At 37.2% G+C, this 19,996-nt stretch overlaps 2 protein-coding genes and 1 long non-coding RNA gene across 4 annotated transcripts in view; 2 read left to right on the top strand and 1 right to left on the bottom strand.

Annotated features, from left to right (window-relative positions):
* The window catches only part of MPP4 (MAGUK p55 scaffold protein 4), a 40,209-nt gene extending 39,392 nt beyond the window's left edge, over positions 1-817 (top strand). Inside the window, exon 21 of the mRNA XM_074340224.1 lies at positions 417-817. Within this exon, the coding sequence (XP_074196325.1) occupies positions 417-608 (192 nt within the window). The 3' untranslated portion in view covers positions 609-817. The remainder of the gene's footprint in view (positions 1-416) is intronic.
* Positions 737-2,229, bottom strand: LOC109444992 (uncharacterized). The gene is made up of 2 exons (XR_002136978.2): positions 2,126-2,229; positions 737-1,970 (listed from the first exon to the last, which is right to left on the bottom strand). It is a non-coding gene; the product is annotated as an uncharacterized LOC109444992 (long non-coding RNA).
* On the top strand, positions 1,802-19,008 carry TMEM237 (transmembrane protein 237). 2 transcript variants are annotated; one of them, XM_019726811.2, is made up of 13 exons: positions 1,802-1,933; positions 3,898-3,929; positions 4,527-4,537; positions 5,423-5,479; positions 7,659-7,796; positions 9,099-9,216; positions 9,990-10,147; positions 11,990-12,113; positions 12,409-12,600; positions 14,589-14,662; positions 15,280-15,373; positions 16,453-16,574; positions 18,367-19,008. In XM_019726811.2, the coding sequence occupies exons 1-13, from the start codon at positions 1,895-1,897 to the stop codon at positions 18,432-18,434; spliced, it is 1,227 nt and encodes a 408-aa protein (XP_019582370.2). In that variant the 5' UTR covers positions 1,802-1,894; the 3' UTR covers positions 18,435-19,008. The 2 variants fall into 2 exon arrangements, with proteins under 2 accessions (XP_019582370.2, XP_019582371.2); XM_019726812.2 differs by lacking the exon at positions 1,802-1,933 and adding an exon at positions 2,537-2,692.
* The last annotated feature ends 988 nt before the right edge of the window (positions 19,009-19,996 follow it).

Below are 19,996 nucleotides of genomic sequence, written 5' to 3'. Positions count from 1 at the left end.
TGGCCATTTTGTATCTACAAAATAATGTCATTCTTATCAGATTAATGTTCATTTGAAATTTATGTTTAAGTTTTATTTATATGTAACTGGTAAAATTTCTTTGGTTTTGTTGTATATGGTTTGAGAGCTTCTGTGTTTAGATAAGAGAATAAGATAGTTTAAGTACAAATGAGAAGTTGAGAGGATTGGTTTGTCTATGAACTGTTACTCAATTTTGCAAAATCTTGACCAGGGGGACATTAAGTAAGACTAAAGATAGAAGCATAAGGTTAATGGTTTAGAATAGAGAACATTTATTTGACCTAATTCTTTCTGTAAATAGCTTCGCAATGGAATGTAACAGCATAACAAACTGTGTGTTATTTCTATTCATTTCCTTATGTTGTGCTGTCCACATTTTTCTATTTCTCCTGAAGGATGAAGATCTACAAGAGATGGAGGAGTTAGCCCAAAAAATGGAGACTCAGTTTGGCCAGTTTTTTGATCATGTGATTGTTAATGACAATTTGCAAGAAGCATGTGCCCAGTTGTTGTCTGCAGTTCAGAAGGCTCAGGAGGAGCCTCAGTGGGTACCAGCGACATGGCTTTCCTCTGATACTGAGTCTTAAGGGAGCCCTCTGCTTAATGTTGGAGTTTTAAAAATGTTCACCAGTTACAAAGTTCTGCAATCTAAAACAGCAGTATTTTCTCTCTTAAAATGTGTGCAACTTAGTAAGTGCTGCAAATCTTATTTGAAAAAAAAAAACGTATTTGCATTGTATGGTTATGCAGAGTTACCTATTTGGCTTTTGGGAAAAAATGTTTTCCTTTACCTCATATGAAGCAATTGATAAGAATATGAACAATGCTAAATCACTGAGCATGAGAACCTTTCATGGATTTCCATATGGTCTTTGTACAATTAAGATAAAAAGGGCTTTTTAAATAAAATAAGTAATATTTTAAGAAACTGTATTTTATCTCATAAAACTTGTTTTATAAAAATGGCTTTTACAAAAAGTGCCTACTTGACTAACTCAGCAAGAAAGATGGGTTAATATACACATTTCACATCTAACATCAAAACCTACAGAAACTGTACTGCACTCATCATTTTACACATCAAGCTACAAGGAAAAATTATTCTTCTGGTCAGAGCTGTAACAATCATTAATTTTCCAAAAGCCAGTATCTACTCTTATGCCTAAATTAGGAAAACTCAATGGACTTTAGTCCTAGAGACCGCTGTTTGAGAAAACCACAAGATGAGAATGTTATTCCAAAACGCCTTGTTTTTCTTTCTTCGCTCGATCTGAGACTTCCAGTCACTCTTCCTGCCCCTGCATCTATCTTCTGCATCATTCTCTTTCTCCATATCCATAACATCCCCCCACTCTTTCTTAGCTATAAAACAGAGTGAGTGCTTCAAAATATTTGCAGTTTTTAAAATTTAACATGAATATTATCTTCCTGGGGAAAAAATCCCAACCAAACAAACGAAAATGAAGTCATTTTTGATTATACTTATGTGAGCCTGGATTTGATTTTATATTGTGCTTCTTTGAGAGAAAGGTGTCCCAAACTTTATTTGCGCAGCTGTGTGATGGAGGGTAAACAACTGGAGAAAATTTGAGAACTGCCTTTAACAGCATACACGCGCGCACGCACACACACACACACACCCATCCGAACCAAAACGTTAGGCCCGGTACTAAATGTGTGCGTCCCTAACTCTGACGCCTTGGGACGTCTGGTTTGGCAGAGCAGAGGCGGGCGGAGACGACGGCGGCCTAGTCAGGAGCCGCGAAGCCCCCGCCTCCCGCAGGTCCCGGAGGTCCCGGAGGCTGCAGCGTCGCGGGGAACTAGGCTCAGGCCCGCGGCGGTTGTGCCAAAGAAGCCCTGCAGGGAAGCAGCCATGAGGGCCGACTCCGGACTTCGGCTGGAGGACCATCTGGTGAGCAGTGCGGCGCCCGTAGATACAGACGAGTGGCCTGGGAGGAGGGTGTTTTTCTAACGCTTGCAGCTACCCCTGGGGCGGGGCCGAAGCCTACGCGCTAGGGATCGGGAGAGAGCCCAGCTAGTGCGTGCGCGCATCTACCCTTCGGCGCTTTCAGGATTGGATTGGGGCGGCCCTGGAAGTTCGTACCAAGGCCAGGACCCGAACTCGAGGAACCAGGCGGGAAGTTCCCGGGGATCTCGTTGCGCGTTGTCATGACGACGCCTCACTTCTCAGCCGCTCTGGCCCCTGCGGGTTCTCGGCTGCCAACGAGGCCCTGCTTACCGGCTCCTCCCAGAGGGCATTCAGCCGCCGGGGAAAGAGATCGCTGTTTGCCAGCGGAGACTTTTAATCATGCTCTTTCTTCTCTTACGTCTCTCGAACAAATCACTGCAACCACTTGGAAAACCATGGGGAAAACTGATTGCTTTCCCACGCCCGCTGGAGTCTCTCCTCCAGGCACTTCAGCCCCGACTCCCGTGCCCACTTTCCCGCAGGGGTAGACCGGAAAGGCCAGGCCAGCTACCCGCACTCCCTCTCTTTCCCTCGGTGCCCGGAGGAGGCTGCGGGTCTGAGCGGCCTGTGCGACGCAGCCCGATGACGCAGTGCGCCTGCGCGCGCGGCCGGCCGCGGCGGGTATGAGCTGAGGGGCGTGTGAGCGCCTCCGGGAGCCGGCGGCCGCCGGGCACTTTAGAAAGAATGGGAAAGAAGCAGGTGGTAAGCGAGCTTTAGTTACTTTTGAGTTCGTAGGATCATGTGTCCAGTTGAACCGTCCTAGTTTTGAAGGGCTTAAAGGTTGGGTGGTTGGATGGGTGATGCTCCGTTTTTGCGGGACTTTTGAAATGTGGAGTTGTGTGAACTGAGCCTTGGATAAAATGTGACTCATAGCATCTTTAGAACAAAAGTGCTTTCGTGTGATTATCGTACTTTTCCAGTTGTAATTTTGAGTACTGGATAGTATTAAGACAGCCTGCTTTGTCCTCATCTTGTATCTTTTGTATTAATACACTGTTTGAATGAATGGGACAGTTGCAGAACAAAGAGTGTCTAAAATTTAACTCTCTGAATCAATGTCCTCTGCAAGCAGCATGAGATACTTGGAACATTAAAGTGATTTCTAGCTATTTCTGCTAGTATTTTATTTTGAAACTTTCAAGAAGACTTAACTATAATCTCTCTAAACTGCAAATACAACTTTCCTTATTCATGTAAAGCAACATTTATAAGGGGGTTTTCCCCTCATTCTTTCTGTCCAAAAATGCATTCTTCATCCTGTATTCAGAATGATCTTTTTAAAAGGTATGTTACTATGTGGCTTAAAACCTTCATTGGCTTCTTATTGAATTTAAACAAATTCTAGATTCCTTTCCTCAGTCTTCAAGACCCTAATTAATCTGGCCTCTGCCTACCTTTCCTTCGTAACTGTTGCACCTTACTGGCCTTCTTTTACCTGGAGCACTCCAAGCCTAATCTCCCCTAAAGGCCTTTGTATTTGCTTCCCATTCCAAAAATGTTGGCTCCTTTCTTATTCAGTTCTCAGCAACGTGTCTGAGAGAGACTTTCTCTAAAGTAGGAGGCCTCACCCCCCTCATTTATTACTGTTAATACATATATTAACGTTATCGGCTAATACTTAACCCCTGGAATGTAAAGTTCCATGAAAGCAGGATCTCTCTTTTGTTCATTAATATGTCCTTAGTGCTTAGAACAGGACCTGGCCTATAGATAATAAGGAACACAGGAAGGAGGGAATTTTATATGAAATTTAGAATCGGTAGAACAAATTTAAATATTACCCATTTGATTCTCATCAGTACGTCCTGGCTTTACCCTTTGAAACAGGTAATCAAAAGATTTGGAATATAAGAAGTTAAGATGCTCTGGGCTTTTACTTACAAGTAATGTTCTTTTTTTCCCTGTAGCGTCCTCCACGAGCCCTTCCACCTGTGCCAAGGTAAAAGTAATTTAAAGTAATTTCATTGTTTAATTTAAAAATGCAAAATGAATAAAATGAAAAATTGACTACCATTGCAAAACTGTAATAATTCAGAAAAGATTTCTTGAAAATTTTAGGAAAAAGCTTCTTAACAGTTTAAAGGTGAAAAAATCCTTGCAGCATTAGGATAACAGTTGTAATTAAATGTTCTGTTTCAAAGCCTGAATGTCAGTATGGTAGGATAATTGATCCATTCTGAATGTTTTCGTGTCTTGTTTATCAGAATTCCGATTCTCTTTTGTTTGCTAGGATAGTTTCCTCAGAGTTTAGGCTAATGTTAATCCGAGACGAAAATAAGAATTCTTAATCTGTTTAATCCACGTTATTAATAGACAATGGGGAATGTGTATAAGTTGGTTCAGAAAATATTGGTATTATTTATATTTATTAATAATAAACTAGTTTGTAAGCTAGCCAACTTTGTGTAAAGGCTAATTTTATTTTAAATTTGTAATGATGTAAGTCAGTTTTCAGTCTGACAATACAATAACCTGCTAATTAATAGTTTTTTCTTTTGTCTTTGTTCTGATTAAATTTGGTCGGTGTCATGTAAAGTGCTATTCAAGGTAAGTTAGTTCACGGTTAATGTAAAACTTTGTAAATATAGTATTTGATGTTCAAAAGTTAGATTCCTTAATGTTTCTCTTAAAATTAAATCTGAATGAAATAATTTATAATAGTATAATATCTTTTTATCATAATGCTTTCCTATGACTGCCATGTTAAAATGATGGTTGACTTTTAACACTAGTTATGTGGTAGATATTTGACAAATATAACAGCACTCATCCCTGAATGGAGTCACTCAGATCATAACTCTTGGCTAGTGTATAGTTCTGTGTTAGGGACTGTGTCTTCGTTTATCTCATTTAATCAGGATAGACTGGGTAATGCTATACTAACCCCAAAATCTCAGTGATTTAATATTATATATTATTATTTCTGGTTAGTGCAAAGTCCATTGTGGAAACAATCCAGGCAGGTACCTTTCCCTACCTCTTCACTAATCATTCAGGCTACTTCATCCTGTGGTTCTGCCATCTTAACATGAGGCCTCAGTTGCCACAGGGGAGGAAGAGAAAGCTGGAGGGTTGCTCATTGGTTGGCTCCTTCAATGTTTTGGCCCCCAAATGACACAGATCACTTCTGCTCACAGCCTATTGACCACAACCTAAGTGCAAGGAGGCTGGGAAATGTAGTGGATCAGGTAAATATTTGGTGAGCCCACCTTCTGTGTCACAGTTTCTAACATTACTGACCCGCAATGAGCTACTGGTACCACACTATGGGGGATCTTTGACTTTGTGAGTTTTTGGCCTTCTTCCCCTCATGTGTAGATGTTGGCTGGACCCAGGGAAGAGAGGGAAAGGTCTTCCCTATTAAGTTCCCTTTTGACTGTTACCTGCATTGAATTTTAGGCAGCCTTTTGTGTTGTTCTTTCTGTTTTATAGATGATACTCCACTTAGTCATCCTAAGAAGAAGAAGCCCAGAACAAAAACCACGCTAGGTAAGAAGTTGTTCTTTGTTGTGTGGGATCACAGGTTTTTCCAGGACCTTAGGCATGATAAATAGAACAGATCAGAGAGTAGTCCCAAGTCAGTGCTGTGTTGAGGATAGAATCAAGGTCACTTTGAAGCAGTGGGATTCCTGGTGGCAGTGAGGGACAAGGCAGTGGAATGCCTCAAGAGTGTCTAGAAGGATTCATGAAATAAAGGGTTATGCCTCCAATATTCTTCCTTCCACTACATTCTTGGACGCTTTGAGGTCTTTCATCTCTAGACAACATAAGTTGTCTTAAGTTATGATTGGTTCCAGACCCTTGAGCAGGATACTGGATTTAGAGACAGAAGGTTCTTGTAGCTCTCATTTCAGTTAGAACTATCTGCATGAGAGCATGAGTGTGAAGGCAGGGCCATATCATCTAGGTATTAAAAATAGCTCCAATAATGTGCAATTTCTATGAACTCTTTTTTGTTTTAGTTATCCACTAATAATCCTGGATGTTCTGTCTGTAACTCAAACTCACACATTCAGAATTCATCACCTTCCACAATAAGTCAGTTTTTACATCTCACTTACTTCTGTTAATGGAACCCCTACTCTTGCAGTCACTCAGGTTGAACACCTCTAACTGATCCCTTCACTCTACTTGCTGCTTCTCATAAGCTTGCTTCTTCTATGGTATCTTTTAGTCTCTTTTCCCCTTTCATTTCCATTGTCACAACTATAGGTAATTTAGCTCCTTTCCTCTTCTCACCTGAGCTATCAGGGTAGATTCCAACATTGCTCTGTGCTTCTAGCTTTCTTCCACTCTAGTCAGTCCTGCCCGCCACTGCTGGATGAGCCCCTTAAAGCTTGTAGCTGATCATACTTTAAACCTGGTCAGAAACTTATGTTGGCTTATCATTGCCTAACAAATGGAGGAATAGACAGAGAAAAAGAAAAAAATGGAAATGGATGCAAAGGGAAAGAAAATGACGCACAGCTAAAACAAAAAGAAAATAGATGCACAGAAACTTAGATTCACAAAGATACTGAAATGCTAGGCTCTAAAAATACACTCAGTTAAATATAGACATGTACATAGGAAAGCCACAGGTAGAGGGTACAATAAAGGCAGAGTTGGGGAGGAGAGGTACAGCTCTATCCCAGCTACCAGCGCTTCCTTCTTTGAAAAAAAAGAAAACAAAAACTGAGTGCTCTAGACAAAAAAAGGGGATATGTTGCTAGGTTTTTATTAAAATCATTCACTTAGGTTACTTCCAATTTTTCAATCCTATAATTTTGCAGTTCTGCTGAAATGGTGATGGGGAAGAAGAGGTATTTCCATAGGATGGATTGCTAGCAATGAAATTGCTACACAAAGGACCTGTGCATTATTAATATGATAGATTCTGCTAAATTGCCTTCAAGGAAGCTTTAGTTATTTTATCGCCACCAACAGAGTTTGATTGTCACATTCACTAAATCCTGGACAATAATGGACAATATCAGTCTTTGAAATTATTTTGTCAATCTAGATGGCAAAAAGTAACTTACTTTAGTTTCCATTTATCTGGATACTAATGAGGTTAAGTATCTTTTTAATTTGTTTATTAATACATTTATATTTCTTCTTTTGTAAGGAAGACAGGCAAGGGAAGGTAGCCAAGTAAAATTCAGATCTGCCAAAATGTTTTGAAATCTGTTCAAAGACTTAATAAGGGGAAAGATTGAAAAGAATGACCAAATGAAGAGATTTGTAAATTATCTACTAACTCTCATTCATCCATAATGACTTTATCATGTGTTAATTTACTAATGAACTACTAAACTATATAGAGGCTGGTAATTCTTAAGGCATAAGACAAGAGAGTTCTCTGTTGTGATGGTTTCCATAATGTTTTCACCTTTTTGAAAATTCTGAAGCAAATTCTCCTCATCCCCTTCTTTTGTTCTTCTTCCCAGCCCCCTCCCCTTCCCTTTTTTCTTCCTCATTCTTCCTTGTTCCCTTATTCGTTTTCTCAACTTAAAACCCAAAGTTACAGGTGCGGATGAGGAAATCAAGATTTGGGGTATAATCAGTTCTGTAGAAGAAAGGATTATTATATAGGAGACATTCTAACTCCCTCTTTTCTCATCTTTTTAAGACTTGGTGAGTTCTGCTCAAGTTATCCCATTTTTTTCCACTCTGCTTTTTTTTGTAGGAAGTGCTTCTGTGGAAGGCCTTGTACACACTGCTACTCGTAGGCCATCTGAGGGTAGTGAGCCACCAAATAAAGAACCCATAGAGCATCCAGAAGCCCATGTTCAAAGGAGACAGAAGAAGACGAAGCTGCCTCTTGGTGTGTAAAGAAACCAGGGTTAGGTTGTGATAGTAGTTGCGATTTTGGGGATATGATTAAAAACCTGTCTGTTCCCATTTTCCGTACCCATATTCCTTTTTTATTTCTTTCTTAAACTTTTTATTACTAGAGAAATTCCATTGGATTAAGTCAAGAATACTTTAGAGGGTCTCTTGATCATATGTGTGTAGATTATAAGGGAGGGGGTACAAATTCAGGACTAAAATAAAAATGTTTAGATCTTGGTGTGTATAAGAATTTAGTATATGATAAAATGGACATGTGAGATTAGTGGAGAAACGATAGATTCTGTATTAACAATAATATAATAAAGCAACAGCCAACATTTATTGAGTCTTGCCATGTCCCAGGCACAATTCACAAGGTAAGATAAACAATACTATGCCATTTACTTTGCCTATCAAACTGGCAGTACTTTTTAAAAATTACAGAATCCACAGTGCTGATGAGAAATGGGTATACTAATGCACTGCTGATAGGAGTGTAAATTGTTATAGGCTGTTTGAACTTACAAGAATAGAAATAACTACAATAGCTACAGTAATTAAAGGATGTTAACTGCAACATTATTTATAAGAGTAGAAACTGGTAATACCAAATATTTAGCAATGTGGTGCTGGCTAAATAAATCATTGTACCCATTTAACAGAAACCAAGTACCCATTAACAGGATTATTAAAGGGAAATAGTGACATGGAAAACCATCAGTAATATGTTGTTGAGTCAGAAACAAAGGTTATAAAATAGGATGTATCAGAGGATCCCATTTTGTAAATTATGTTGCGTTGATTTCCCAGGGCTGCCAAAACAGATTACCACAAACTGAGTGATTTAAAACAACGGGAATTAGTCTCTGACAGTTTTGGAGGATAGAAGTTCAAAATCAAGGTGTGCACAGGGCCATGCCCCCTTCGAAGCCGCTAGAAAAGAATCCATTCTTGCCCCTTCTGGCTTCTGGTGGTTGTTGGCAGTCCTTGGCATTCTTTGGCTTGTGACTGCGTTACTTCATTCTGTGCTTCTGTCTTCACGTTGTTTCCTGTGTGTCTTTTGGATTGCTTAATTTTTTCCTATGTTGTTTGCTATTGCAATTTCAAATTTTTTGTTGAGTGTTTAGAGGTGTAATTTTTTAAAAAATTAACAATTGGTAACATAGTGAAAAAATTGTTGCCCAATTAAAAATTTTAAGGTTCTCTTGAATTACAAATGTCTTATATATTACTTTTCTTTTTACATTATAGCAATTCAAAAATTTAATCTACTTTTTGATTTATTTTTTTTCAGAATTAGAGACTGCCTTCACCCAGAAGACATCTAGTCCATCTTTATTACGAAATGAAAATGGTATTGATGTGGAGCCAGATGAGGAGCCAGTTATTCAAAAACCTCGAAGGAAAACAAAGTAAGAATTTATTTGTTCTTTTAAACATTCTTTAGGGATACTCTGATGCTTAATTTGGAGCTCCTAAATAATAGCTTCTGATTAAGTCTCATTAAATACTTGTAGTTGTGTATCCCTAGGATAGGTAGTATTACAAAAATATCAGTTAAATATGATGATGAATTTGAAGAGTAAACCTCTGAGAAAAGTAAAATATTGTACTTAAATAAAAATTCTTAGCCGCTGTATCTAAAAAATAGGAACAAAATAGAAGATTTTATGTAAGTAGCAAAAAATTACATATTACAGAATTAAAAATCAAAGGTAATATTAGTAAAATAGGCTGTTATAATTTATTTTCTTATGTTAACAGGATTCAAACTGTGATTATTTCAGCAATAAATAAAAATGTATATTTTAGCATAGGAAATTGTCAGATAAAATAGAATTGCATACTGTAAAGAAGTACACTGGAAGTTGTATAACACTACTACTATTTGCATTTGGAAATGACCTTATAAATAGTAACCATTATCTAGAATCGTATAATTTTAAGTCTGGGAAGGATCTTACAAATCTAGTTCAGCCACTTCATTGTCCAGATGAGAAAACAGGTCCAGAGAAATAAGGTGACTTGCTGCACATAATAGTTAATAACCAATCTGTTTGAGTAAAATCCAAGTTTCTCCACTCAAAGTCCAGGGCTCTTTTCATTATACTTATAGGTACCTCCTTATGTGGGCCTTTAAAAATTCAATACTCATCCATTTTTCTTACCTTCTCCCTGATTGCAGGAAAACCCAACCAGCAAAATTGCAGTATGCCAATGAGCTAGGAGTGGAAGATGAAGACATAATTACTGATGAGCAAAGTAATGCGGAACAACAATCTGTATTCACTGTACCCACTGGCGTTAGCCAGCCTGTAGGCAAAGTGTTTGTGGAAAAAAGCCGTAAGTAGTTCCTCGTTTTGGAACATGAGCTCTTTAAAAAGTACACAGGGATATCCTTTGATCTAGGAATTATACTTCTGGAAATCTGAATTAAGGAAATAAACAAAAACATGGACAAAAATTTATACACAAAGCTAATTATCACACTATTATTCATGAGAGTGAAAACCTGGAAATAACCTGAATATAAAAGAGGAGGGGAATGAGTTCAGTCAGTTATGCTATATCTATACAGTAAAATCTTCTGCACCATTAAAAATATTGTTTAGGGAGAATTTTACATTTCATGGAAAGATTCTAATGAAAAATAAACACACACACATAGAGTTTGATGTCAGCTATAGAACGCGTAGGACAAAAGACTAAAAGGAAATATGCCAAAATTAGTGCTGGTTGTTTCTGAGTTATGGAATTATGGGTAATTTAAAAAATCTACCCCTACCTTCCACCCATTTCTTTTTTCTTTGTGTACTTTACCAGTTTTCTACAGTTGGTAGTAATGTTGGTGGTGGGGCTGGTAATGATATAAATCCTCTAACTAAAAATAAATGAGAAAACATACATAATGGTATTACCATATTAAATATGACTTTCAACATTATAGCTATATATTCTTTGGGAAAATAGTTCTGATGTTGTGTAGCATGTGCTGGTTATAAGGCTGCATTTGTATTGCTTAAGAAAAACCTGAAACCATGATCATAACCACATGCTCCTCCCATGGATATGCTGTGAATATGCTGCCTGAAGAACTGCTCTGAAACATAAAGATTAGTCCCTAAAATTTACAATTTAGATTTTCCATAAGTTGTTTTAGAATTCTGGTTCTGTAATATGCCATCTAAGGGATCTTGGCCAGTGAGAAACCTGTGATCCAGAGAGGCTAACTGACTTATCCAGAGTCTCACAGTTGGTTAGTGCAGAACTGGGACTCATTAAGATTTCATGACTTCTAGTTAAGTGTGTTTACTGGTATACCATGTGGCCATTTCATTTACTTCAGTCTGTTTTCAAGCAATGTCACTCAATCCTCATTTTTGTTCTTCATTCCCTTAGCACAGAAACTTCCCTACTAGAATAACTGACCGTAAAAAATACCAGTTGTCAGCCCAGAAGTTGTCTTTTCTCAGGGAAAATTAGGTGTTGCATCTCTGTCTTTCATCTTCCAAAATACCTGACAGCCAGGTACAAGTATGGCAAGCATAATTGAAATGGAACCTTTCCTGCTGCCCGAGGTCCATTTGTGAGAAGGAGCCTCCTCGTGAACAGTAAAAGGATAAAGCTCTGCTCACACAGTATTGCAGAGCTGACACTTGAATGGTTACTTACAGGAAAATTTTAAGTTTATGAAACAGTCCATTTCTTTTCTCTCATAACAGAGTGCCATGCTACACACATTGGCATCTTTTCCTAAGAAATTTAAAGTGTTTTCAAATATTGATTTACCTTTATAGTATTGACATTTAAACTTTAATACTTCTGAAGTCTCTAAATTAGAATATTTTACACTTTGTCATGTTAAAGGTCTGTGACTTTTTTTCTTGGAAGTTCATTGTTGTATTTCATTAAACATACGATTTCTAAAACTATTACTTTAACATCTGTTTTGGGTTGAGAAGAAAGTGCGTGGACATTGTTTGTTTTCCCTAAAGATAAGAAAAGTAGTATGTTTAAACAACCAAAAGAAAATAACCTTTTGAAATAGGGACTGAATCAGGGAGAACTTTTGGAGAAACAGCAAAGTCTTTGTCTGAGGGTTCTTAGGTGTGGATTAATTAAAAAAAAACAGACTGTCAGGGTTCTCTCTGGTTAGTTGTTAATGATGGGGTAATGTGTTCTTAGGGCGATTCCAGGCCACTGATCGTGCAGAGTTGATAAAGACCACAGAAAATATAGATGTGTCAATGGACATGATGCCTTCTTGGACCACCAGAGATGTTGCACTTTCAGTGCACCGGGCTTTCAGGTGGCTGCTTTTGTTCGACTTTTCTTAACACAAATGTTCCATAACTTTAAAAAAAAAAAAGGTTGATTGTTGAACACTGTTAACAAAATTGATTACTTCAAATGGTGAGTAGGTATTTTTTCTAAACATTCAATTTGAGTTAAATCATCTGCCTTCAGTATAGTAAAAAGAAAAAGCTTGTTTTTACTTTCTGTGAAATGTTGAATTTTATTCTTATCTGTGAAGAGACTTTAAAAGTACTTTAGCTGTTTACTTTAGTAATTCACGTATAATAATTAAACTCTTTTCCATTCAGGATGGTTGGTCTCTTTTCTCATGGTTTCTTGGCTGGCTGTGCTGTGTGGAATATTGTTGTGATATATGTTCTAGCAGGAGATCAGCTTTCTAACTTGTCAAACCTTCTGCAACAATACAAGACCTTGGCATATCCATTCCAGAGTCTTCTCTACTTACTCTTGGCTCTAAGTACAATTTCAGCTTTTGACAGGTAAGGAAGACTATTGTGACTGAAGATCCCTCTAACTTTTATTCAGGAGGAAACGTTGAGCAAAATGTGTCACTATGACAGTTTTCAAAATAGAATTATAGGATATTAATATTATTTTTACTTTTTTTTTTTTTCTGTTTCTTCCACCTTCCCCTGCCCCCTCCCCCCACACACACACTTTGGTTCAAGCTGTTGTTTCTCAGTCTAGTTGTGTAGGACAAAGCTCCCTGGCCCATGCTGGTATTATGAGCCTTGTGCTCTCCCCAGCTGAGGCAATCGGTCGGCTGCTCACAGTAGCCCACGGCAGCACATAGCAGCCCGCTCATGCCAACCTCCAGCTGCTCACAGCAGCCCAGCTCCAGGTTGTTCACAGTCTTAGCTGTAGAGAGCGCAGCTCACTGGCCCATGTTTGAATCAAACTGGTGACCTCTGTGTTAGGAGCACGGCGCTCCAACCACCTGAGCCACAAGGCTGGCCCGACTTTTTTTTTTAAGCCAGTCTGTTTCTGTTCTTTTTGGAGGGGGGAATGAGCATACTGTGAAATAAAAAATACCTAGAAGTCTTAACCCATTCCAGCATGAACTCTTAAGTCCAAAAATTTCTGCTAGATATAATCAACTCAAAAAGTCCCGAATACATTGGTACCTCAGTTTTTGAACATAATCCGTTCTGGAAGACTGTTCAAGTTCTGAAACGTCTGAAAACCGAGGCATGGTTTCCCCATAGAAATGGATTAATCTGTTCCAGACCTTTAAAATCAACCCCCAAAACTGCAAATTTAGCATGAATTTTTCTATCTAAAGATACCATCGATCCATAAAATTTACAGCGTTCATAAACCAAAATGTTCATCAACGGAGATGTTCGAAAACCGAGCTACCACTGTATCATCTTCCAAATCATCTGAATCAAGTATAGGTGAGAGTCTGGGCTGCTTTAACAAAGTACTTTAAACTGGTAGGTGGCTTAAAACAACAGGAATTTATTCTGTTACAGTTTTGTAGACTAGCAGTCTGAAATCATGTTGTTCACAAGGGCTCCAAGAGAGTCTGTTCCCTGCCTCTCTCCTTGCTTCCATTTGTCACTGGCAGTCCTTGACATTACTTGGTTTGTGGAATCATCACTCCAATCTCTGCCTTTGTTGTCACATGGCAGTTTTCCCTGTGGGTCTCTGTCTGTGTCTCTTCTCTTCTTATGAGGACACCAGTCATATCGGATTATAACCTATTCTAATGGCCTCATCTTAACTTGATCACATCTGCAAAGACCCTATTTCTAAATAAGGTCACATTCATAGGTACCAGGGATTAGAAGTTCAACATATCTTTTTGTGAATACAGTTCAACCCATTAAGAAAAACAACTTATAGCCTACTGATATGGTTAATTGAAAAAGGTAGAATCTAATGAAATTTCGCAGATCAAGTTTGTTTCTTCAGAATGTCTTAACTCCAAAGGAATATTGACTGAAATAGTCTTGTAGTTAAAAGTTTTATGTGGAACTGTGTAAATAAGATATTCTTTCATGTATGTTAAGTATAAACTGTAGCTAATTAAAGCTTAGAATAGACGATACATGTGGTAGCATTAGAATAAAGAAGGAAAAAACTAGAATCAAGAGAGTATAGTTTTTTGTTTTTGTTTGTTTGTTTTTTTGTGTGACAGGAGAAAGAGATAAAAAATGAGGAAGGCCCATAGGTGAGCAAGTAGAAAGGCACAGATAATATTTACCTTTCTTTCAATCCCGGACGAGCCCCCAAATGATGTAGAAAATTTTCTTTGTGCCGGGATCATATCTCATGAAACCGAAGAATGGAAGCACGGACCAAGGAGAGACAAGGAGTGTAAAAGAGGATAGTTTATTAAAAGTAAAGAGTAAAGAGTCGCAGCTCTCGGAATGAGAGGGGTTCCCGACTGGGTTGCCCGAGAGTCCAGTTTTGTAAGAAGTTTACAGCTGCACTGTGACAAGAGGCTTTTGTATTTTTCTAGGATTGACTTTGCTAAAACATCAGTAGCAATCCGAAATTTTCTTGCCCTGGATCCAACAGCTTTAGCATCTTTCTGTGAGTAAATACTTTAATTAGGTAACTGTTTCATACTTGAATTACATTGTAATTTTGAACAAAGAAAGTTGTAATTTTATTTTTAAAAGATTTTATATTATTGCTACTTATGAACATTACATATAGATGTTCAGTGGAATTTATAATGGTAGGCATAATTTTGATAGAATTATTTTTCAATAGAGGTTAATCTAAGTAACTTTTAAAAGTTTGATTTTGTTCTAGGTTACTTAATATTTAGCTTTTGTATTTTCTACTTGATGTTAAACAGATAGACCTAGTATGACATTTCAGTAACAAATACTATTTTATATCAGTTATGAAAATATTAATGAAACTGGTTTTAGGACCTTGAATAAGTCAGATAATTTCTTAAATGATCTTCTAGATTCTTGTCAGTGTTAGTGATTAAGTAGTGAGCATCTCAAAAGACCCTTCTGTACCTGTATTCTTGAAAAATAATATAAAGCTGTCCAGCCTAATGAAATTTATCAAATGAATTTCTTTTATATTATCATTTCCCAAAGTAGAAATTATTTTTACCTTAATCTATAAATTAAAAATAAACCAAGCTGTTAAAGATATATTATTGATAATTTCATTTGTCTTTTTCTCAGTGTACTTTACTGCTCTTATACTATCTCTGAGTCAGCAAATGACAAGTGACAGAATCCACCTTTACACACCTTCTTCTGTTAATGGTAGCCTCTGGTAAGATTGACAATAGCATTAGCAATTGTTGATGGTAATAATAGCGACAATGGGAATAATGTTACTATTCTTATCCTTCTGCTCTTTTATGTGTTTTCATCCATAAATAATAATGAGGGTTCTGTTTTTGTTTCCAAAATTGTGGCAAGAAAATACCTATTCCATTGGTTAATGGATATCTATTGTTATAAACACTTGCATTCTTAATGAAATGTCTTCTTTTTACAAATGTTTTAAATCTCTTAAGTTTTAGTTTCAAGATATGTCATTACACAATGAACTGGGAATGAGAGAGCCCTGCACCCTCAGTCCCAATTGGGAGCCTGACGCCCCAGAATAGGGAAGTGAATTGGTAGTTTGGATAGAGTTGGAAAACCAAGCAATGCTAGAAGGAGCAGACTAGAGACAGCCAACTCCCGCAGAGCAGTGGCCAACCGTGAAGCTAACGGGATGGCTGAGATTCCAGTTCACAAAACTCAGAGAGGCAGTCTTTTTTTGAGAAAGTGGCTAGAGGCACGTGGTAAAAAGAGAAAGGAAAGATACTGCATGAAGAGTAGCACCGTAGTAGACGGAAGAGAAACTTAGAAAAAAATTTTGGCAACACTAAATTTTCATTTTTATCAGTGTACAAAGCAGATCTGTTTGGAATTCAATAACCTTTGCACCTGTGTTCTCATGATATACATACTGTGTTTCCCCAAAAATAAGACCTAGCCGGACAGTCAGCTCTAATGCGTCTTTTGGAGCAAAAATTAATATAAGACCTGGTCTTATTGTATTATATAATATAATACAAGACTGGATATAATATAATATATAATATAATATATAATATAATACTGGGTCTTATATTAATTTTTGCTCCAAAAGACGCATTAGAGCTGATTGTTTGCTAGATCTTATTTTCGAGGAAACATGGTATATGGTGTATTTTATAGGGCATTATGTTTTATTTCATGCTTTAGTAGTTATTTCTATAAGTAAAGACTGCTATTTATTTTTAAAATTCATAAAATAGATATATTTGGGTATATGAACCAAGATGAAGACATTTCTAATGAGTTTTTCTGTATTTTTAGGGCAGCAGGAATTGAGGAACAGGTTCTCCAGCCCTGGATCGTGGTGAATCTGGTGGTAGCCCTTCTGGTTGGATTATCTTGGCTTTTTTTGTCTTATAGGCCAGACATGGATCTTAGTGAAGGTATTAAGGAACAAATAGTGTAAGAATACTATGAAATGTTCTATAATTATTTTAGAAATTTTCTTTGAATGGATATAACTTATAATATTGTGGTAACAAAAACATATTTAAAAATAAAATAACACAGGAAGAGTAACAATCAAGTGGTGAAACAATGCCAAGAGAAGCAGGGAGGAATGTCTAAGAGAGCTGGCGTCTTGAAGTACTTACTGAGGGCCTCTGGTGGCCCTTGTGCATATTTGGGAGGTATTTCCTCTTTTGGAGCCCTTCAAGTATTTTAGAGAAAGTCTCTGCTCTTCATTTTCCCTAGTTTCCTTCAGATCAAAGTCTCTCTTAATTTGAAATAAACCATGCTTCATCTATGTAGCCTCTGTCAGATGCATGTTAAAGTGAATTATTCTTACTCCCCCCCTCTAACTGATACGAATTCTTAACCTGCACTGTCTAATGAAGTGTTTAGTAATCCTACCTTTAGTGTGCCCAATGTCACATGAGATTACCGATCTCTAGCCCTCAGACCCCTTTTGGCACCCCTGAAGAAGAGGAGTCGTATTAGCAAACTGCTAGTCCTTTAGTACTTCTTTAGGAACTCTTAGTGTTTGTAGTGTAGGTTCTATTTCCTTGACAGATGTTTCACAATTTCACCCTTGAATCTCTACGATATTTTCTGGACCTTGGTTATTATTATGTTCTTGATTTGTTAAACATCCCGAACATTTAACTGCAATTTGATCAACTAATTACAACCTGTCTCAGAAGTCTTGAATTGAGGATCTTGCCAACATTGCCATTTGTAAAAGCCAAGACAAAAAAATGTAATCTTGTGTATTTTCATTTATGAATTTCTGCATCATCATTCTCAGGTTGCTTCACTAAATATCCTGTTGCTTTATTTCTTTTGATATATGTAAAGTATTTTTTAAAATCTTAGGGTTTATGTATTTTGCTATTTTCTTTTGCTCAGTACAGTTTTTAGTCAAAGAATTTTTCATCTAATATTTACATCAGAAGACTTTATTTTATTCAGTTCCTAAGGTTTTCTTTTCTCATGTTTCTTGGTATTTTAATAAATTATGTGTATATGCTAAGTAATAGTTTAAATGTAGAAATGTCAACTAATAACATTCTATACTGTGGTTGGGATTGAAACTACACTAGCTGGCTTGTGTAGTATTCACAAATCACAAAGTATGTGTTACTAAATATTTACAGAATCCTGCTCTCTTTTAGGGCCATGTGAATTATATAACATTTTATTTCTAATGTGAATTATATAACATTTTATATTAAAAGTAAATATAAAATGGGGATGGTAATACCTCACTTATAGGGGTCCTTATGGTGACTAAATGGGGTAACACATTTAAGATATTCTGGCATACACCTCCTGTTAGTTCCAGGTCCTTCTACTGTGTCCTCACCACCATTTTAAGTTATCATGATCACTATAGAATTAGAACTTTCAGCTGTGTAAGGATCCTGGATTCTCTAAGTGACTTACATTTGTGGTGAGAGCTTTTATATTATCTCCATTATATGTGTATATGCTTTATTTTTCAGGTGTTACCAAAACATTTAAAACTTGAAATTTTCAAAGTGCAAAACTTGTACATTTTTTGTTAGCTCACCTTTAAAATTAGATTTCACTATCAAGATTTACTTGTACTTGAGGGCTTTCTATTATTGTACATTATATCAACATTTTAAAAGACTGTTTATATCTAAACTAAAAAACTCTTTTTGAGGTACTGGGAAACCATTTTGAGTATGATCTGTTCATTTTCTCTCCCAGAGTTGGTGTTCTCCTCTGAAGTGGAAGAATATCCTGATAAAGATAAGGGAATCAAAGCCTCTTCATAATGTCAACTCACCTGCAGAGGAATATAACCCAGTATTTAGAATTTTTCCCATTTTTTAAAAATGTATTTTTATAAGATATATACAGATGTATTTAGAATTGATTTTTTGATTAATACTGAAAAAATTCTCAAGATTATGGAAAAAAATGGTAAACTTGTATCTGCAGATTATACCCACATGTTAATCTCAGTAGCGTTATCTCATTGGCAAAGGAGATAATGAGCCAGAGACCAGTAGGTGAAAGGATTTAGTTCCTTTTTTTCTCAAATTAGTTGCATTTATAATCATTATCTTAAAAAGCACTAATACAGAAAAAGCCATAACTTTAGTGTTACAAAATATATATCAGGTTTAAACATAAATTTAGGGAATGGGGAAAGGGGGATAAAAAAGGACCTTCATTATTTATTTTTGATGTCTCCTTACTGAATTAATTGAAATATAAAATTTGTCTTTTTTGAAATTGGCTTAATGGTTGTATATTATGTAATAAGTATAATGTAATGTAATTTAGCTCAAAAGATGCTTTACTTCGTGGCTAATAAAAAGAAAATACATCTTTTTTGTTTGAAAAGTTTTATAACTGAAAACATTTCTTTCCCTTTAAAACCTATACCAGTGGTTCCCATGTGTAGTTGCACATCAGAATCATTTAGGGAGCTTTAAAAAAATACATAGCAAAAAAGCTGAGCAGGCCAAGGGCTCAGGGAAATAGAAGGCAGTGAGCTTGTTGAGCTAACACTCAACTGACCTCTGCAGAACCCTTTCCTCTGCCTCTTTTTCTGCATAAGAAATATGAGAAGAAATTCACCATGCCTATTCTCAAGCTCTTTGTCAGTGAGACCATTGGCTTTTGAGGAAATCCTACTCTTGAAGTGAGTCCTGCACTGGAAAAGGTATCTTAAGAGCTATATTAAATGGTACCTCAACTGGTGTGAGACATTGAAGCTCAAGACAATGGGCAAAGGCGTCTCAGAGGCTCTCGAGCACATCCATGAAACTATTGGGCCTGCCCTGATTAGCAAGCAGCTGAATGTTGTGAAGCAGAAGAGGACAAATTTATGACGGACATGGATGGCTCTGAGAGTAGGTTGAAATTTGGCACGAGCGCCATAGTAGGAATATCTTGCCATCTCTAAGGCTGGAGTTGCTGAAAAGGGAATCCCCCTGCTGTCACAGAATTGTAAATCTGCTGGCCTCCTGCCAGTTCCAGCATTCATTGTGATCAGCGATGGTTACGCTGGCAGTAAGCTAGCAGTGCAGGAGTTCATGATCCTCCCTGTTGGCAAACTTAAGGGAAGCCATGGCCTCATTAGAGCTGAGACTTACTGCACCTGAACAATGTCATCAAGGAGAAATGAGAAAACCAATGAGGGGGATTGTGGGAGGCTCAAGAATGTCTTCCAGAGCTGTCCCTGTTCCAGTCCTTGAACCTTGCATGACAAAAGGGATTTTGCAGATGTGATCTAGGTTGTGAACCTTGAAATGGGGGAGATTATCAGGGTGGGTCCAGTGTCATCACATGAGTCCTTAAAAACAGAGAAAGTTCAATAGTCATATGA

The sequence above is a fragment of the Rhinolophus sinicus genome, linkage group LG01 (genome assembly GCF_036562045.2).
Source record: "Rhinolophus sinicus isolate RSC01 linkage group LG01, ASM3656204v1, whole genome shotgun sequence".
NCBI lineage: Eukaryota > Metazoa > Chordata > Mammalia > Chiroptera > Rhinolophidae > Rhinolophus > Rhinolophus sinicus.
This window is presented reverse-complemented; position numbering and strand designations above follow the sequence as displayed.